We start from the raw sequence: 21,436 nt of genomic DNA, 5'->3' as shown, positions 1-21,436 counted from the left end.
TACTTATACACGTTAATGTACTTATACATGTTAATGTACTTATACATGTTATACATGTTATGTACTTATACTATACATGTTAATGTACTTATACATGTTAATGTACTTATACATGTTAATGTACTTATACATGTTAATGTACTTATACATGTTAATGTACTTATACACGTTAATGTACTTATACACGTTAATGTACTTATACATGTTAATGTACTTATACATGTTAATGTACTTATACATGTAAATGTACTTATACATGTTAATGTACTTATACATGTTAATGTACTTATACATGTTAATGTACTTATACATGTTAATGTACTTATACATGTTAATGTACTTATACATGTTAATGTACTTATACACGTTAATGTACTTATACATGTTAATGTACTTATACACGTTAATGTACTTATACACGTTAATGTACTTATACATGTTAATGTACTTATACATGTTAATGTACTTATACATGTTAATGTACTTATACACGTTAATGTACGTATACATGTTAATGTACTTATACACGTTAATGTACTTATACACGTTAATGTACTTATACATGTTAATGTACTTATACATGTTAATGTACATGTTAATGTACTTATACATGTTAATGTACTTATACATGTTAATGTACTGATACATGTTAATGTACTATATGTTACTGATACATGTTAATGTACTTATACATGTTAATGTACTTATACATGTTAATGTACTTATACACGTTAATGTACTTATACATGTTAATGTACTTATACATGTTAATGTACTTATACACGTTAATGTACTTATACATGTTAATGTACATGTTAATGTACTTATACATGTTAATGTACTTATACATGTTAATGTACTTATACATGTTAATGTACTTATACATGTTAATGTACTTATACATGTTAATGTACTTATACATGTTAATGTACTTATACACGTTAATGTACTTATACACGTTAATGTACTTATACATGTTAATGTACATGTTAATGTACTTATACATGTTAATGTACTTATACATGTTAATGTACTTATACACGTTAATGTACTTATACATGTTAATGTACTTATACATGTTAATGTACTTATACATGTTAATGTACTTATACACGTTAATGTACTTATACACGTTAATGTACTTATACACGTTAATGTACTTATACACGTTAATGTACTTAAATGTACTTATACACGTTAATGTACTTATACATGTTAATGTACTTATACATGTTAATGTATTTATACACGTTAATGTACGTATACATGTTAATGTACTTATACACGTTAATGTACTTATACATGTAAATGTACTTATACATGTTAATGTACTTATACACGTTAATGTACTTATACATGTTAATGTACTTATACACGTTAATGTACTTATACATGTTAATGTACTTATACACGTTAATGTACTTATACACGTTAATGTACTTATACATGTTAATGTACTTATACACGTTAATGTACTTATACATGTTAATGTACTTATACACGTTAATGTACTTATACACGTTAATGTACTTATACATGTTAATGTACTTATACACGTTAATGTACTTATACACGTTAATGTACTTATACACGTTAATGTACTTATACATGTTAATGTACTTATACATGTTAATGTACTTATACACGTTAATGTACTTATACATGTTAATGTACATGTTAATGTTACTTATACACGTTAATGACTTATACACTGTTAATGTACTTATACTTAATTAATGTTAATGTACTTATACATGTTAATGTACTTATACACGTTAATGTACTTATACACGTTAATGTACTTATACACGTTAATGTACTTATACACGTTAATGTACTTATACATGTTAATGTACTTATACACGTTAATGTACTTATACATGTTAATGTACTTATACACGTTAATGTACTTATACACGTTAATGTACTTATACACGTTAATGTACTTATACATGTTAATGTACTTATACACGTTAATGTACTTATACATGTTACATTTCGATGAAGTAAATAATGGTTATGTCAATCTAAGAAAAGATACAAACACAGACGGACGGTTCGAGGTTGATAATATTTTCTGATGTTAATATAACCATGCATTAACCTCATCATAGTGATGTATTAGTATACTATACAGTAGTATATATCAATCATGCACTGCTCTAGTTCCACTTTCCTATAATACCACTTTTATTGATGTCTGTGATACTTAGTTGACAAAATACTGTTAACGGTTTAAGATTTGTACAATGACATATTTGACAGATTTTTTGGTAGTGTGTACAGCATCTATAGACGTAGAACACAGAGTTTGGAGGTTGAGGAAAGTCAGAAGACTTGGAGAAAACCACAGATACACGTTAAGTATATATCTGACAACTACCACACAATGATTTCGAAATGCGACAAAATAAAGCACAACTAATATCCTGTTTGTGCTAAGTAGTAAGTTTATGGTACGGGTCTTACAATATAGACATAGTATACGGCCGTTTGAGTGTTGAGAGCCTGTAAGAGTAATTGTTCCGATTTCATATAGAGGTTTCAGTAATAATATACACAGACGGATTTGGTTTGTTAGATTCATATTACATAGTGGAGCTAGTCTACCACAGACAACTTGCACCCCTTTACCTAAAGTTGTTATACAAAATGTTTAAAAAGTTGTGTAAAAGGGTGATATTTATAAAATCATATATGCGTAAAGAAATAACTTAAATGTAAACTTAATGAAATCGATAAAGGCAAATAGATTGTATTTTCAATCATAGTTTACTTCCCCTATAGGACATTCTACATATTTGTTGATAGATCAAATTCTAAACAGCTTTGAATGCCAATTTCACCACCGGAGTAGATGTCTACATGAGGAGGAAGAAAAGTGACTTGTACTTTAACCCCCTTTGGAGGAGACATTTAATGCTCTGACTCTGTCACCAGTGGCCCCGTCACTAGAGATGTCTTTGGATCTACTGACACTGGTGACTCAGCCTGGTTATACTGTAAGTGGGGTACACGTGTTGTGGGGATAACGGGTTAATTGTTCTGATCATCCAACACATGCTCACTACATCACCAATTATGTACATCATGTACCAGTATTCGGGAAGCTCTTCCAGCATTAGATCTATTTATAAACAATTTTGTTTTAGTCTATACTTATTACAAGTGAGCAGAATTATTATGCATATTGCATTTGTTTCATCTGCAATATCGATATCAACATCACATACCCAAAACTAATTAATAATACAAGTGACGAAGTAATCGCTTACAATATAAGATTCAAAAGCTTACGATATAAAGATTAAAATTAAATCATGTTTGCACTGATTATTTAAAGTATTAACACCATCAAATTGTCATTATAAATAGTACATCATCGCGAGCAAATAGGATGTCTTGATGTAAATAGGAAGCCGGAAGTTTGTACTAAATCTACATGGTCGATAAACAGATGATGACCGACACGGTCCCTGGACCAATCGGATAATCACACAATGACGACAACAGGGACCCGCCATCCGTATTAATAGGATGTCTTGGTGTTAATAGCAATTCACATTAATGTACGTCATAACGAATGCCCTGGACGTCTTATTCTTTCAGGAGAAACAAGAACCATGTCAAAAAAACAAATCAAAAAGAAACAAAAAATCGTGTCCTTATATGACAATGTCAATGTGATCAAATATTATTGATTTTTTTTATCTGTAGACTATCGCCGATTAAAGTATCCACCCTAATGAGTCGGTAAGTGATACAGTACAAATTTGTCATCCCTGCGACATAGATGTAGCTCTTTTTCTGTTCTAAGTTTCCATACATGCGATTAGTTTTATTCTGAACCCTATTTTTCCTACGACAAACTCGGGATATACGTATGCATATTATACAGAGTGGTATCAAAAGGTTGCCACTACAGAATTATTTTATAACTTGTTCGGACTCACGTGCTGAGTTTAGTTGGTTTATCGTGTTTGCTATTTCCAATTGCCATGTAAGGAAGTACAGATTTTGAGAAATGGAGGAAAGCAGAATTATATACACAGAAACTTGATGGTTATCGATCAGCTGCCCCACGTGGGCTCAGTTTGTATGTATGAGTCCCAAACAAAGACCACAGGACTGACAAACTTGTAGTAGAATCAGACACCATAACCAGTACCAAGGGTCCGCCACTGAAAAGACCCCGGGGATATATTCTTTATTTTCTCTTTCATAAGATATCATAACAATTAACAATAAAGGATAACTATCTACATATGGTTAACTTAAGCATAGAGCAGAGTCTGTTTCATCTAGAAGACGTGTGGTGTTGTTGCTACCACCGTCAACATCTACATTGGTGCAATACCCTAAGAAAGTTGGCACGATCCTTGCCATTCAGATTGCCCCCCCCACCCCCCCAAAAAAATCAAAAAAATCTGCATATCTAATAGTATGCCCCTACTTAGAAAGAGAGCAGGACATTCCGTAATGAAATGCTTGTCAATATATCTGTACTTCGTTCTATGTTCTGCCCTAGTCAATGCTAACTACAAGAGATAATTAAAGTGTCCATACATTTGACTCAGATGTATCAAAGGATCAGGACCGTCTGTATTTACACTTTTATAAAGTTAATATATCATACTGGATATAAACGTATGAACCGTCTTCGTTTGTCAATGTCAATGCCGGGTGAATTTGAATTGATGTCCTATATCACATGGTCTGTGTCCATGGTCCGAGACGACAGATCGTACATTATAATGAGCGGAGTACTGCCGAGTTTCTAATGACACAATTTGTAATGTGGGTTAGAATGTCAGTACGGGATTCATCGTTAGAGGAAATATAGAAGATAATTAGGGGAAATTGTTAAGAAGTTGATACCCATGTTCTACCATTACTACACTTACAAACCGGATACCATAATACTTTTGAAGTAGCCTTACCGAAAGCTCGACAATAGTTCAAATGTCTTTCTCGACTTGGCTTCAAACGTATTAATTCATATCACTTAAATTCACTGCCTACACCAGTAGAAACGAAAGCAGAATGATATGACTTAATACATTCGCTCAGTTATTCAAATTATAGTTATATCTAAAATCCATCTTGATACTTAATTACCAATCAAACGCGATGAAAATAATAACAAAATGAGTGATAGCGTGTCTAGCTACGTTTGCCTTCAAATTATCTAGTATTTACTTTATACAAATCAAATTCAAAATTAATGTAAAACTGTTCAAACCTTTTTGGAATAATTAAAAAAGAGAAACATTGCACTATAATGAATGAAATGGCTGAAGAGAGTGATAAGGAATATTGATATTACTGTTTGAAACAGACCATTAAAACTACACATGTGCATTCTCGTAAGATGTAGTATGAATGGCATTTATCTGATGCAAAAAGACTTCAATTGAATAGTTTTTGTCGAGAATATGTTATAAAAACAACATTCAGATGCTTTAATTCGTGTAAATTACTTCAATTTTTAGTATTCGATGTTCTGAATCACGAGTGTGTTTAGTTTCAAGTATCAAAATCGAGCAACGGAACAGGAAATACCGATTTAAGTTTTGGTCAATTTCCGGTTTATAAATTTCAAAGGATAGTTCATCCTATTTAGTTTATCGAATTAAAACCCTCTCATAACATAAACGCGTATGGATTTGATTGTTTTGAGGTATTATCATTAAATAAATATGTATACAGTTTATATGGTTTCGCGTTGATGCGTTTTTAATTCTATCAAAATGGAAACACAATTTTTGGCGAAATATTTTAACTATATTGATTTGTCACATGTGTTCTTTGCAATTTCTTAATAATTTATAAATGGTTATAATAAAAAATACTTCAAGGGTTTTTCAAATGATTTGTTACTTTTTTTCACTATAATGTCTGAAACCCCGATTGTGTTACACTTTTCACCTGACCTTAAGGCACTCTAAAGAAATATCTAGAGGGCCTCTGTTTCATTTGAATTATAGTGAGCGGTTTGCATTGGTGTCATTCATGTTGTGATAACCACATATATTGTTTCACTTATCGCAGTCTGTTGCAACCATTTATATAAAATTAACGTTATAATTACTAGTTTTCAACGGTTTTAGTTCGATAAAGCATTTTTGAAGCAAAAACTCGCCTTTGTCGTCATTCATAAAGGATTTGACTTTGTGCTTTATGACCTACACTGTACCTATCTAGGTCACTAAAGCTCTTGAATTATTGGCACGTGAACTGGTGCTTGATAAAGATTATTATCACCAGATTTATTATCAACAATTATTAAGAAATAGTTGCTTACATAATCATATTTGAAAAATCAACACTTTGCGTACAAGTAAAATTATAACTCTATTAAGTAATATTCCAGAGAGGCTAATTACGGTACCATTTCACATCAGCGCCCATATGATGTAATTTACAAGAATCCTTTTATATAAAAAAGTAACCTATTAATATGCCTTCTAAGCACGCGCAAGTAATTTATACAAGTGATCAGTGTCCCATTTCACTACACACTAGATCAATTATTTCTGGAATTATGTGTACGATTGGCTCTAGAGTGTGTTTCCTGAACTTCTTACCAATAAAGTAGAGTATGTTCTATTTCTATTTGGTACATTTCGGAACTCTTTAGTTAGCTCTTTTAAAACAGTCTTGCTACGAACCCACAATATACGTGTACCGTAAAATTATTTTGACAAACGGTGCAAGTACATTGCATATTTTTGCTGGTTTACACAGTGAAAAATTATAAGCCTACATTTTTGCTACAGAAAATGCTTAAGAATGTTTAAGAAGATTTTAATTTGAACATTTTTATGTTATGGAAATGTAACACAAATGTGAGATATTAGAGTGCACTCTGATTTTGAATTATAGCTCCATCACACAAAACACATCTACAAGTTAATCCTTATAATCAAAATTAGGTTCCAATCCATGCCACCTAGCTCTAGGACTGATCAGTCGAATCATATCAAAACTAAATTTTAAACGTCCAGTACGCCAACAGTTGGTGATACAGTTGGTAACGCGCCCCATAGAATATATTCTTAGAGGAATTGCTCCATACAAGCATGGTTAACATAAAAACGAAATCCAATCCCTATATAAACACAATCATAAACAAAATGCTGATTCAAGAATTTGTATGATACTTCATATAAATACTACCGGGGAAAATACAAATCCACTATTGGTGATTTCCTGTATAGCCAACAATGGCCATTTACTTTGTATTCATGTCTATTAGCTGTCCACGTCACTGTCACATTGTTTTCACTGTATTATTAACTGTCGTGTCCACTTCATTGTTCATTTCCTTGTATAATTGTATATAATGTCGATGTTCTAGGATGTATTTCAAGAAAATACCCCGAAATTGCCATACAAATATGAAGATCACTCATACTAGCGGTAGGCTAGTGGGTTCTATTATATGTAACGTATGGATTTAGGACAGAGAAATAAATAAAGAATGTCATCAGCTTCCCTGTACGAAACCTCGTGGACAGAAATCTTTTGGTGGTTATTATTAATTTGGCACATGTGTAGATTGTTCCGTTTTCTTTCGCTTACAAAACAATCTTAAGTTGACCATCCCCTCATTTTTGTTCTACTGAGGCGACCACACACTACAGTCATCACAATAAACAAATACTTAAACACACCCTATGTGTTTGTGTATGTCAGTAGATGGGGAAATCCAGTGGGTTTTTTTTCAGAACCGAGATGGGTAGTATGCATAAGTAGAGGTTTCATACTCCGTGTACAATGTAAATCTTCAGTTTTGTTTAGTGGTACTTGATATAAAGATAACTTAATTTACAACATCCATGAAGGATAATAACGATTCAATCTTAAAAGTAAGTTCCGCAATAAATTCTTGTTTTTGCAACTGTTTAAAAAACAGTGAGTATATTCCATGAATTGCCAGAAAGATTAAACGCCATCCATTAATAAAGCCAAAATTGAGAAAAAGAACAATAGCAAAGGATTAAAGACATGGTACAAATTAATTGACTTATTTAATGCACTAAATAAATAACAGACGTGTTTGACACCCGTTTCCCTGTGTATCATTGCTCGAGATGTAGTGAGACTCTCTAGGATAATTATGGAAGCACAAAGACCAGGGGGATTTTAAAAATACGGAATTTCTATTCAATCACTTGACATTTTACATACGAGAAAAATGGGTTCCTTGGAGTTCACATTTTCTCTTGTCACATACGGATGCTGTGTCTCTTCATAACATTTACATATATTATAACATCCGATAGGTAAAGGTCTGGCAATAAACGTACGATTTGGTAGACCAACTCTGCACTAGGCTCATTTATCTGAGCACAAGAATACATCTTACGGAGTACAGACGGTATCTCTAGGCTTTGCATGTATCTTACAAAAACGAACATGGCTATCTGTTTATATTATACAAGTGGATGTGGTCGATCAGGCGCACGCATCTTACTACGAAGCATCTGGTTCTAAAATAATTTCATCGATAATGAAGAAAATTCACGGGTTTTCTATGCTTCGTTTTCTTCTGATAAAACTCACCAACGACGCTTTCAGTGAGAACATCCGAGATATCACCAACTAACATGTTTAACAAATACACATACTGTAGGTATATTAACAAATGCCTGCTAGATTATGTTAGAACGGTGTGACTCATGACAAGGCGGATGGCGACTCGGATATCGACTCCGTGTACATACTGCTTATCTCGGATAACATATTTTATATCCACATAACGGCTGATTCATTTACTAAGTCTTTTACATTAAATATTACTTATCATTTCTAAACACAGTGTATTTGCCTTAATGGAATAGAATAACAAAACAAAATCATATTTTAAGGATAAGTATCACTGGTTATATATAAACAATGTAACACTTTCATTGAGGCAACTGAAAGTTTGTAAAAAAGAAAGGAATTAACAATAATACGCGTTTGCTGCATCGTCGGTATAACGTAAAAACGAAAAAAAAACACCATCAAATGAGAAGCTGAAATTCAATAAATTTCGTTTCCGTGGCGTGATTTTCAAAAGCTTTGTAGTTTTCATTCATTTACTCGAATAGGTTTGTGTAAGCATCGATAACGTAATGTTTGTAGGGGAATTTCAGCTTTATTTTATTTCATTTTAATTTTTCATTTTTTTTTTAATTTTTATTTTTATTTTTTTTCTGTCTTTTTTAAGATAACAACTAAAATTTATGAGGTTCCAATACAGAAAAATTTCTGCAATATTTAATCCAAACAGCATTTAATTCATGACTTAGTTGTTGGAATACCAATGATTAAACGGAACTTTAAAAACAGATACACACTAAGAAAAATAATGATAAAATAAAACTTAAAGAATCTTAATTTATATGTAAATCATTTGGTGGTAAAAATAGATGTCACGAATACTATTACTACTACTACTACAGGTAAGAGCTGATACCAACCTTTGTTTTACTATCATGACATGTTGTATGTTATCCTTATTAAATAAAATATAATTGTTTAAACTAATAATCTATAGCTATCTTTCAATGTAATCAGAGTTATACTTGCATGCATATACGCAAGTACTTAAAAACAAATATGAAACGGCTATAAATATAAATTGTTTGTACGAAAATTGAAACATTTTGTCCTAAATTAACCTTATTAGACACGCTATAATTTTAGTACAATTTTACTAAACTTACAAACATGAAAATGAAAGTCTCTCGCTATATCAGTTATGTTATGACTACGATATAAAACTTTCAACCTTATAATAATACTTTATAAAAAAAATCATACCACGGAAACTAATTTTATTAAATTGAAGTTTCTAAGCAATCAAAAGCTTAGATTTAAATTCTGGTAGCAATTCGTAAATTATGATCTTAATGTGTCCTTTCAGCACTAATGATATATCAATCAAACGGAAATTAACAAATTACTAAATTAAATTTAAAACGTGCACGTCCATTATTTGTTGGCTGATTTTTAAAAAAAATTATGTTTATAGTGTATATCAATGTCTTATGATATATGGGATTATTTTATATCTATCAAAATTTTGAAAGTGTTGTAAATGCAAGTCAATGTAGATCTGTTATATCATTATTGTACAATTATATAATATGTTATAGATTTACAAATGCTAATATAAAACGCATGTCTTTGTTTTACTTGTGTAATTTAAAGCAGTAAAAACTATGCTTTGTAATTATAATATATTTTTAAGAAAACACGAGTAGATTATAGTTTTACTACACAATAACAAACAACCAACAATAAAGATTAAGTAAAGTAGCTGATAAATATGTTTATCACATAACCATGTCATACGGCCATGTTATAAATATCGTACTACAAATGTGTAATAACACTATTATGACGTCACATGTAATTTTGACGTCATGAATACACCAACAAAACCTGACTTCAGAAATCATACTTACTGCATAAATAAGACAAAACCCGCTCAACTCCTAGGTCAACACAAATAAGCTCTAGTAAATATACCTTTTAAATCCCAGCAAACCTTATAGTTTGACAAAAACAATAATATTTATATTAAAAACCGGTCCTTTCTGCTTACATATTTGAACATATTAATTTCAATTATAACGACTCGATGAGTCACGTGAATAAATCGTTTTCGTAAAATATAACAGGTTTTAAAGATAAATATTACCGAATGTTTTAAACATAGAAATGAGTTTTACTCAAGATATTACACACAAAAATTTTGTAACATGCTCTCGTTTCGGTGATTGCAATATATCATAAAAATTATGATTTGCATTAATTATTCAAAATTTCAAACCTTATTCCTTGGCTTCGATAATTTTTTGATGTGCAATCATATTATCTTGTTTTTCTAGGATTTTTATACTACTGGCCTATTTACCTAATAGAAAACTCATCATACTTAACGTCAATTGAATTTATAGCCAAGAAATGTCACATAGAACAAGTTCATTCTATTTAGCAATATCCCAACTCTTAGAATACAATTGCTCAAGATATCATATACCTTTAATTTTGTTTAAGCTTTATCTATTGTGAAGTTATTCATGGCTGATATTTCAATAACTTCAGTTGATAAGCATACTCTAATGTTTTTATTATTTGATATTATGTTATATACTATTACTTAAGAAATACAAGAACTCAAGGCAAACATATGTTTAATCATAATTTGTTTTTAATTGAAAACCAAAACCCAAAAACCAATAGTTATTGGATGTCAGTTGATTTTATTGATTCAGATAAATTTGTTTTAATGAATTGTTTTCATTTAATGTAAAATATATATTGAATCTTAAATCTATAACGTTCTGATATATATATATATTTATCTTAAACTCCAAAATCACAATATATATATATATATATATATACATATATATATATTATCACCAGAACAGAAAATATATCATATCCTAAATGTTCATATAACAGCAGAAAAAGCAAGTTGTACTTTTACATCCGTAACGACGATTTAAGGATGTATTCTTCTGAGGTTTCAGTCCCGTTGAAGTCTCGTTTCGACAAAGATCAAAGAAGTTATGAGGTTTTCAAATACAATTTATCAATATCTGTAGCAAATTGCCAGTTGCAAATTTGGTAAAAAAAATAAATTTCTATTTTTATTAGATCTTTTTATACGGGGATTTTAAGAAATGGCCCATTTGGCGGCCAATTTGAAATTGTGTCTATTTTCGTATTGAGTAGAACCACAGTTTAACATTTTTTTTACTGAAATTGTTTTTACTTAAATCATCTCTGCGCCAGCATTTTTAGCTGCATCGAGGTTATTTTTGCTGTAAATCTTTACTAGGTTTGTGGTAATTAAAATATTGAACATTAATGTGTGAAATGATACACCTTTGTCACTTTATTTTTACATTTAATGGTAACGTGAGCACTTTTATTTTTACTGTAAAATATTGAAAAATTACAAATATTCAAATGGGGCAAAAAAGTAAGTACAGGGACTCCACATTTTCCTGCCTGATTTAGAAAAAAAACCTTTCCCTATTGATATGTACGGTGGCTGGGAGCGGACATGAAATTAAAAAAAGTTATTGCGTGTGAACGCAATAGTATTGCGTGTGAACGCATAGTATTGCGTGCGAACGAAATAACTATTGCGTGTGAACGCAATGGTATTGTGTGCGAACGAAATAATTATTACGTGTGAACGCAATAGTATTGCGTGCGAACGAAATAATTATTGCGTGCGAACGAAATAATTATTGCGTGTGAACGCAATAAGGTTGCGTGCGAACGCAATAATTATTGCGTGTGAACGCAATTATATTATGTTCACACGCAATAATTATTGCGTTCACACGCAATACTTTTGCGTTCGTACGCAATACTATTGCGTTCGCACGCAATAATATTATTTATTTCATGTCCGCTCCCAGCCACCGTAGATATGCAAAAAATTAACAAAAGTTTTATACCAATTGTTTTTCTAAAAATGGTTAAATTTGGCAAAGATGGCAGAAAATGTTCATTTTGTAGCTCAAAATTAAGGGATATTGGTAGCATATTTTGTTATCATGGAAAAAAAAATGTCTAAAGAAGACTACTGGAAAATGAATTTTACAAACATCCATGCATATCAAACACCTCATTAGGAAATTATGGCTTTAAACGCTAGTGTATATGGTCAAAACGGCAAAATTCCCATAAAAACAATATTTATCAACTAGGTACCTTTGAGTGACAATAGCTCAAGAACGAGCACACGGACTTATGTTATTTCTTCCATTTTCTTTTATAGTGTGAACTCCCATTTTTAAAAATCTATATGAAAAAAAAATTCATACAAAAAATTGACTTTTCAGGGGGAGTAAATCCTTAAAAGATTTGTGTTTTTATAGTTTTATGTCCCAATAGTCGAAACCACAACAAGAAAGTATAACTTGTAGTATTTACCGTCTAATTTTTCTCCATTATATAAAACACAGAATTTATATATATATATATATATATATTCATATCGATTTAAACGTAATAGAAATATCCATAAATAGCGATCGTTTAAAACATTGAATGAAACACTCACCTGCCGGAACAATAACTTTCTTTGATTGTTCCTGATGAACAACGTCATTTCCCGCGCTATCCGATCTAGACCTGGGACACGTTAGATTGAACGGTTCATTGTTCATGTTTTTGCTTGGATTATCATAGGGGGAACATGGTCTCTGGTACTGGGACGGGGAGGGGGGCTTGACGGGCTCCATGGGATACAGTTGCTGCTTCATTGTCTGGCCAGAGAACTTGTTATAAGCATTGTTATATGTTGTAGTGGCAACAGCTTGTATGGCGGTCGTGTCGAAGGGATTCAATTCGTCGATGTCAGATACCGTTGGAAGCATGGGATCACCAACTGCATTGGTTCTGTTATTGGAGGCAATATGATATTCCGTTCCTGGCGCCAAGTTGTTTTTTGGGGTGGTGGCTAGAGGTGGACCTTGGGGCTCAAAAGCCGACCGACCAGGATCGAATGTGCCAATTGAAGAATTTGTATCGATGTATTGAGCATTTGCTAAGGGTTGACAGTACAGAGTTTCGGGACTTGTAACAGAGTAGTTTGCCCACTGTGAGGGACAGGATACCACAGCGGTACACAATGGTACATCCACCCCGCCTACCACAGAGTCGGCCACAAGGCCAGGCTCTAACTTCACATTGACCGACTGTTTCCCGCCAAGGTCCGACAAATTTGGAATAATTACACTAGAATCCGAATTGTTGTTTTGAATGCTTGATACTGCTGTTTCTATGAAATCGGAGTCCCGATCTTCAGATGCACCTGTACTTGCTACGTCACAGTTTTCTATGTCGACCGGTGTCAAAGAATGCTGGACCGAAGAAGATGGACTTTCACAAACCGCAGGATCCTAACAAAACAGTATAAATTATAAATTATTTTGCACCTTTTATGTAATTTTTTACTCCACAACTTAATCAGATGGTTCTACATAAACATCAGCATTTACAATTCAATATTTTCCAAACATTTCTATCCCAACAACATAATTAATACATGCGTTCACCGTATTTGCTCGCCATGCACAACCTTTAAACTTGAATGTTAATTCTATCAAACTAATTTTGTGTCAAAACTCTAATATGAATTAAGGTCAAGGAAAATAATCAAACTTTCAAATTACTTAACAATTATTTTTTTATATGTTAATTACTCACTTAAAGACAAGTATTTAAAAGCCGAGTAGACACACCATATACAATGATGCAGCGTTCTTTTGTAAATAACAACTTCAATGTCAACAAGATAAAATGGTAATAAACATAAAAAGACACAAAGCTATATAAATTCAATAATCCGAGAGATAAGTAGGAAGAATGTATACATACAACTACTGACTAGAAGTATATAAAAAAATCGCTAATGGATGGTGTACTTCCGTTGTAGATCTCACGCAGATCTTAACATCAATTAAATAAGTCATACATAACTGTATATCAAAATCTTAAAATTGACCGGAATATGATTCTTTCTCTGTGCTTTAGATTTCTTTCATATACAGAGCCCAAAACGGAGGTTTTCAACTCCATACTTCCTATACTGCTTTTCCTATACACTAGATCGTTCCTGTGTGGGGAAGTTGCTCAAGTAGTCAACAATCTAACATGACACGACCGGGCGACAGTGTCAACTACGCCAGCTTCAATTACACACAAGCAATACAGGTGAAAGGCATGTCTTGGAGGTGCCATCCCATACAACTGCGTACTTACCATTCCAAAGAAATAAGAGAAAGTGCCGACGGAGGAATGAGGAAAACAAGGAAATTGTCCGTCACTTGTATGTAAACTACTTGAGCGGTGTTTGACGTAGCATGGTTAGAGGATATTTTATGAAAAACTACTAATACTAATACACCAAAGCAACCGACGTATCTAGCGCTTCGGCGAAAGGAAACGGCGACTTATCAGCACAATGCATACGAAGGGAAACTCAAGTGGCTGACAGGAAACCATCTACGTATCTCGTGTAGATAGTCGTGTACTAGGCCTGCCCACTTGTTGACGTTTAAATGCATAGATATTAAAGGGCTTTGTTGTATGCGGCAAACTATCACCCTCGTTTGACAGACAATATATGATGGAGCTTGAAAATGTGTCTAAATATTGAAACACTTGTGCGTATACGAATATGTATACAACCCGACCTCCTCCATTGGTTCCTTGCCTCATTGTCAACACGAGGTTTGTACTAGGCTGTGCTTATGCGCTCAGCCTCTTAGTCTTATCTCCTGGACACAACCGACTGTATTATTTACGAAGTGAAGTGCCCTCTTGAAAGTTTGATTTTACAATTGTGACGGTATATAAGGGATCATCTCTCTTCCTCTCTCCATTTTAACCGCTCTAAACTGTCCTTGAATCCATCGCCATCCCTTCATCATTGTATGATTAACTGTTCACACGGAGCTGCGTATGAAATCCATCCTAGAATCTTGCAACAAATACTTTCTCTGAAATAATGATAGTACGATATAATAACGTAAACCTTATGAATCAAAGGTGAAAAGTTTCAATGCTCCATTGCATAAACTTTTTTCCAATAAGATAAGCTGGATGCAAAATATTCGTATCCGAGACTTGTTTTTCTTCCTTTTTAATAAAAGTAAATTAAAAGTGCAGCGCACTTGAAAGTACATATATGCAGTATGTATTATGTATCTTGGTATTGCGCGAGAGGAACTTCAGAGTCATAAAATTGACTGAAGTCATTTTTCAGAAACGGATTTAATATACCACTAGTAGAGTTGTTACATATTATGTCATTTTTGTTTACCATGAACTGCAGTAATCAGGAAACGGTACAATATGTTAACAAGAGTGAAATGCTGTTCACCGAGCTTGGCAAACTGGTCTAGTTACAGCAAAATAGAACATGATATTGCCGCATTGTGGTGAATAAGTTGGTTGGTTGGCTAGTAACGTTCTATAGTTTAGGTCATTTAGGGCGGACTTCACTCAGTCCCGTGTACGCAATGTGTCAGGTGTGTGAATATCTCTATTTTAGGAGGCATCGGTATATTTATGTTGTATCTCATTGTAATAATGAATAGCTTGTCCCTTTTAAAATGCTATGTCACTGAAGCATGCCGTCAATGATACCGAACAACACACCCACATTCTATTAACAAAGGTTGAAGCTGAACGCTAAGCAGGAGCGGAACCTTTGCATCACCAAAATTGGTAAGCCACAAGGAACCATACACGATGATAAACTTTCCATTGTTCATGTTACCGACATCTTCTTGTAGAAAATTTGGAAGATGAATTTCTTCTTCTGTGAGAAATCACTGGCAAATGTTAATAATGACCATAAAACTAAATAACAAAACAGATTCTGGGAACTGTTCCTTTCGGTCAAATAGAGGATTTAGATTAAAGGCGACCTAAAGGCATCGGACATGTTCTTCTCTTGTTCCTAATTGGTTCCACAAGGAATCACAACACGCAAAGCACACACTTCACATGCGTAATACATCGCAAATGTGGTGTTTCATACAAAACTCAATTATATTATTTTATATCCAGGTTGATGAGCAGGAGCACCATCTAGGTCTACCGTTATAATATCATTTAGGTCTGCCAGGGACACGAGCCTTTTTGAACTATCAACGCTCAAGCATGTCGATATCCTTTTTATTTACTTGAAATTATAATTTCAGGATTGAAGATTATTTTAGAACAAGTTATCTCCCGTATTTCCGGAAACTGTCGATAGGATTACCAAGGTATAGTGTTCCGGTGATCATTGAAAACCAGTGATTCCATAATGGCAGGCGTGTATTACACACGCCTCCATAAAAATGAAATAATAATTAATAATTGTTCAGTTCAGAATAGAAGCCTTTTGTTGATTGTATATTATCTGTTTAATAACAGCGACATTGAGAAGGCACGTGTCCTTGCATGTCCTTACTGAAATTCACAGTAATTTGTAAATACTGATAGTATTCGTATTTTGTTACTGGCAGCTTATTTAATATTTTCGATGTGAAACGCCGTCTCGAACAACGGAACGGAAAAGGCATACAGTAATGTTAACATTGGTTGTATATGTATATGGAATTTTGAACTAAGTATTCCATGATTCGAACGTTTTATATCATTAGGGCTCAGGTAAAGCATTATAAAATGAACTTGCTGTAGGTCCTATTGCATGTCGAAAAAGGCGACTAAATAGACATTATCTTTTCTCTTTGATATGCTTGACTTTCTTAAAACATTGCCTCTCATTTGTGCATGTGTTAAGTTTTGAGTGGCTGCAGTATCTTCGTGTTGCATCTCCCTGTAATAGTGGAACTGTTGTCCCTTTTATGTTTATAGTGCTATCTCACTTAAGCTTGTTGCAGAAGGCATCGGACAAGCACATCCCGCCCGGTCACGCCATACCAACAACGGGTAAACCAGTCGTCCCATTCCTTTTATACTAAGCGCTAAGCAGGAGCAGAAACTACTACCACTTGTATAGACTATGATGCGTCTTGGCAAGAAGACATGCCAAAAGGCTTCCTTACAGGTACAAGCGTCCATCTGAAGGCCCAATAGGGGCAGCAAGTACAATTGTACCGCCCTTCCGGCAAGGCAGTTTTGGTGTAATAATGATTCATCAAGTCAATCAAAGGAGTTGATAATATTTTAATTCCTAGATTTTCAAAAGGCAAATAATACAATACAATATATTCTCATTAAAATCATCATATTCATGCTTTCAGTCGGGAACAAAAAAAAACTCTTTCAATGGAACACAAATCAAATTTAAAACATTGAACAAGTCCCTTAACCGAAAATCTTGTCACGAAATACAAACCTATACAGTTACAGCAATATCCTAAACCTATTGCTTCATGGCAAAAAGTTTTTTTTTTAATTGCTTGACAAGAATGTTTAATCATTAGACATGTATTAACTGTCGATGGGGTTAAAAATTCTTGACAATGCTTTGTGCTATATTGTATATGTTTGTGCAGAGAAACTGCTGCATACTACATTAGAACTAATATACGTACACGACCTGCTCTAAAGACGACACCATTTTCTGTCTAAACGTCTTTTGAGCTACAATATTGCAGCTACATAGCACATGTATATCATTAGTTATTTGATAACTGTGGATCTCAATTATCAGGGAAGATACAATCACTTACAATAACAAGAGGCCCAGAGGGCCTGTATCGCTCACCTGGTTTGTAATGCCAAGTAATGTTCTGAATACAGGTTCATTGTTTCTTTTCTGAAGGAATTTTAATATTAACCTCTAAGTCCCCCATTGGGCCCCACCCCTCCTGCCCCCGGGGGGTCAGAGCCAAAGTTCTGTTCTCCTTCCCCCAAGGATGTTTATGGCCAAATTTGGTCACAATCCAAGCAAAACTCTAGGACAAGTAGCGATTTATAGGGTTTACCTCTATTTCCCCTATTGGGCCCCACCCGGGGGGGCCAGAGCCAAAATTTGTACAAGTTCTGTTCCCCTTCCCCCAAGGATGTTTGTGGCCAAATTTGGTTACATTCCATGCAGAACTCTATGACTAGTAGCGATTTAAAGGATTTACCTCTATTTCCTCTATTGGGCCCCACCTCTCCTGCCCCCAGGGTGTCAGAGCAAAAATTTATAAAAGTTCAGTTCCCCTTCCACCCAGGGTGTTTGTGGCCAAATTTGGTTACATTCCATGCAGAACTCTATGACTAGTAGCGATTTAAAGGATTTACCTCTATTTCCTCTATTGGGCCCCACCTCTCCTGCCCCCAGGGTGTCAGAGCAAAAATTTATAAAAGTTCAGTTCCCCTTCCACCCAGGGTGTTTGTGGCCAAATTTGGTTACAATCCATGCAGAACTCTATGACTAGTAGCGATTTAAAGGAAATGTTGACGGACGGACGGACGAACGATGGACGCCGCGCCATGATATAACCTCACCGGCCCTTCGGGCCAGGTGAGCTAAAAACACAGGACATAGAACAGGAGATAAGCATTACAGAATTTTAATGGACATTTTTATTCTGGACATTTTATGCCCCTATTTAATTCAAGTTTTTAATTTCTTTCAAATTCATACAGCCTAAATTTACCTTCATTTAAATTGCCAATAGGTTAGCATTGTCAATATGTTAGCACAGGGACTTTCAAAATGTTAGTTTTAGTATTATCATGACAACAAATAAAAGATAAATAAAAATAAGATAATGATATGCTATCTACCTAACTATATTGCAAGTGTACAAACATATATGCGACAGTGTATAAAAATAAATAGCATCTTATTTCAGCATAACAATTTAAAACAGTTTGCATATTTGTTTAGGTAACGTTGATGAACAAATCACTAATTTACAGGAGTTTTTAACAACTCCAGATTCAATTAGAGAAGGGAACTATTAGAGCATTACAAACCTTACATACATGTAAAGCAGTAGAACAGAATATAGGTTGCCAAATATCTTTAGAAACCAAGAAAAACTTATATAAAATTCCTAAATTAAGATATCTGTTGCATTAATAGCAATCAAATAAATAATCTGAGTGGTTTTTTTAACAAAAAAAAAAAAAAAATAAATAATTGGAGAACATATCACCAATGACCAATCACAAATAAGAAGCAACTGACCAATTTATATTTTAAAAATCAATGTTTGTGGTACCATACCACACAAAAAGACGGTTAAACTGACATATAGCACCTTCAATAATGATTCAATATACGAATTGTAGGTCTTTAAATTTCAAATTTAGACTCCGATTTCTGGTCTATAATAGGAGACCACTGAGACCAGTACATAGTATTTACCAGTAACCAATTATAATAACAGGCCAAGAAAAAATTGAATTTGTATTTACCAGTAACCAATAATAATAACAGGTCAAGAGATAATTGAATTTGTATTTACCAGTAACCAATAATAAAAACAGGTCAAGGGATAATTGAATTTGTATTTACCAGTAACCAATAATAAAAACAGGTCAAGAGATAATTGAATTTGTATTTACCAGTAACCAATAATAAAAACAGGTCAAGAGATAATTGAATTTGTATTTACCAGTAACCAATAATAATAACAGGTAAAGAGATAATTGAATTTGTATTTACCAGTAACCAATAATAAAAACAGGTCAAGTAACCAATTATAATAACAGGCCAAGAAAAAATTGAATTTGTATTTACCAGTAACCAATAATAAAAACAGGTCAAGAGATAATTGAATTTGTATTTACCAGTAACCAATTATAATAACAGGCCAAGAGATAATTGAATTTGTATTTACCAGTAACCAATTATAATAACAGGCCAAGAGATAATTGAATTTGTATTTACCAGTAACCAATTATAATAACAGGCCAGGGGATTGTATTTACTAGAAACCAATAATAATAACAGGCTAAGAAAAAATAGAATTTGTACAACCAATTAAATAGAAAAAGCAGCTGATAACTGTGTAAATGGTGTATACGGAAGCAGGAAAAAACCAACTAAACTGTACAATAAGAAGTTTTTATCAAATTAGCAGCTGGAATGTTAAGATTTATGATCCATCCTTTAAGTTCAAGGAATGTGACAGAAACTTGAAATTAAGATAATTAAGTCTTCAATTTGACTTTTGGTGTATTCTTAAATGTATACTAGTGTGTGTTTAAATACAAAAAGGCACTGCTTTGTAACAAAATCAGAAAAAAATGTTTGAGACATTTAAATGCTTATCCTGATATGTAAGACATCATGTATTCAAACTTAGCAGAGTAACACTATGCAGGAATACATATCTTGTAGTGCAGTAGGTAAATGAAACATTATTTAATGTAACCATTGAGAAATACTATGTGCAGGTGACATGTGTTTGACCATACACTGGTCTTTAATGTTTCTTTGGAAATAAATAAAAAGATGTGACTATTTACAGCTGATATGAACCTATTACCAAATGCGTTGACCAAATGAAATGTCAATTGGTGAAGGAATCCCCCAACGTTTTCACATCATCCTCTAAACACTGCTAAACATTTGACCAGTGAACTAGATACCTGGTATACTTTAGATTTCAAGTGAAGGATGTAAAGAATCAGGCAATGTTTTAAGTAACATCCAAGGATTTGAGACGTTTGTGTAAATATGGAAACACAAAAGTGTCCACTGAAAACAATACAATACATAAAGAAAGAATAAATAAATCTTGGATAGATAATATGCACAAGTAACAGACCAAGTGTCTGAGAGATGAACAATCTTGTATATATAATATGCACAAGTAACAGACCAAGTGTCTGAGAGACGAAAACTTGTTATACATTTGTGTACCATATTATTTTACTGTAAACATACTATTTTAGCAGTAGTTTAATTTCAGTGCTTTTTGCTGTCTTTGAAGTGCTAATTCAT

General features: G+C 33.1%; 1 protein-coding gene across 1 annotated transcript in view; it reads right to left on the bottom strand.

Annotated features, from left to right (window-relative positions):
- LOC138316247 (retroviral integration site protein Fli-1 homolog) overlaps positions 1–15,509 on the bottom strand; it is a 41,847-nt gene extending 26,338 nt beyond the window's left edge. The window contains exons 1-2 of the mRNA XM_069257860.1: positions 14,788–15,509; positions 13,085–13,925 (exon numbers count right to left, since the gene is read on the bottom strand). Coding sequence (XP_069113961.1) covers positions 13,085–13,925; positions 14,788–14,790 — 844 coding nt within the window. The 5' untranslated portion in view covers positions 14,791–15,509. The remainder of the gene's footprint in view (positions 1–13,084; positions 13,926–14,787) is intronic.
- Positions 15,510–21,436: the final 5,927 nt, after the last annotated feature.

The sequence above is a fragment of the Argopecten irradians genome, chromosome 2 (assembly GCF_041381155.1).
Source record: "Argopecten irradians isolate NY chromosome 2, Ai_NY, whole genome shotgun sequence".
Lineage (NCBI taxonomy): Eukaryota > Metazoa > Mollusca > Bivalvia > Pectinida > Pectinidae > Argopecten > Argopecten irradians.
This window is presented reverse-complemented; position numbering and strand designations above follow the sequence as displayed.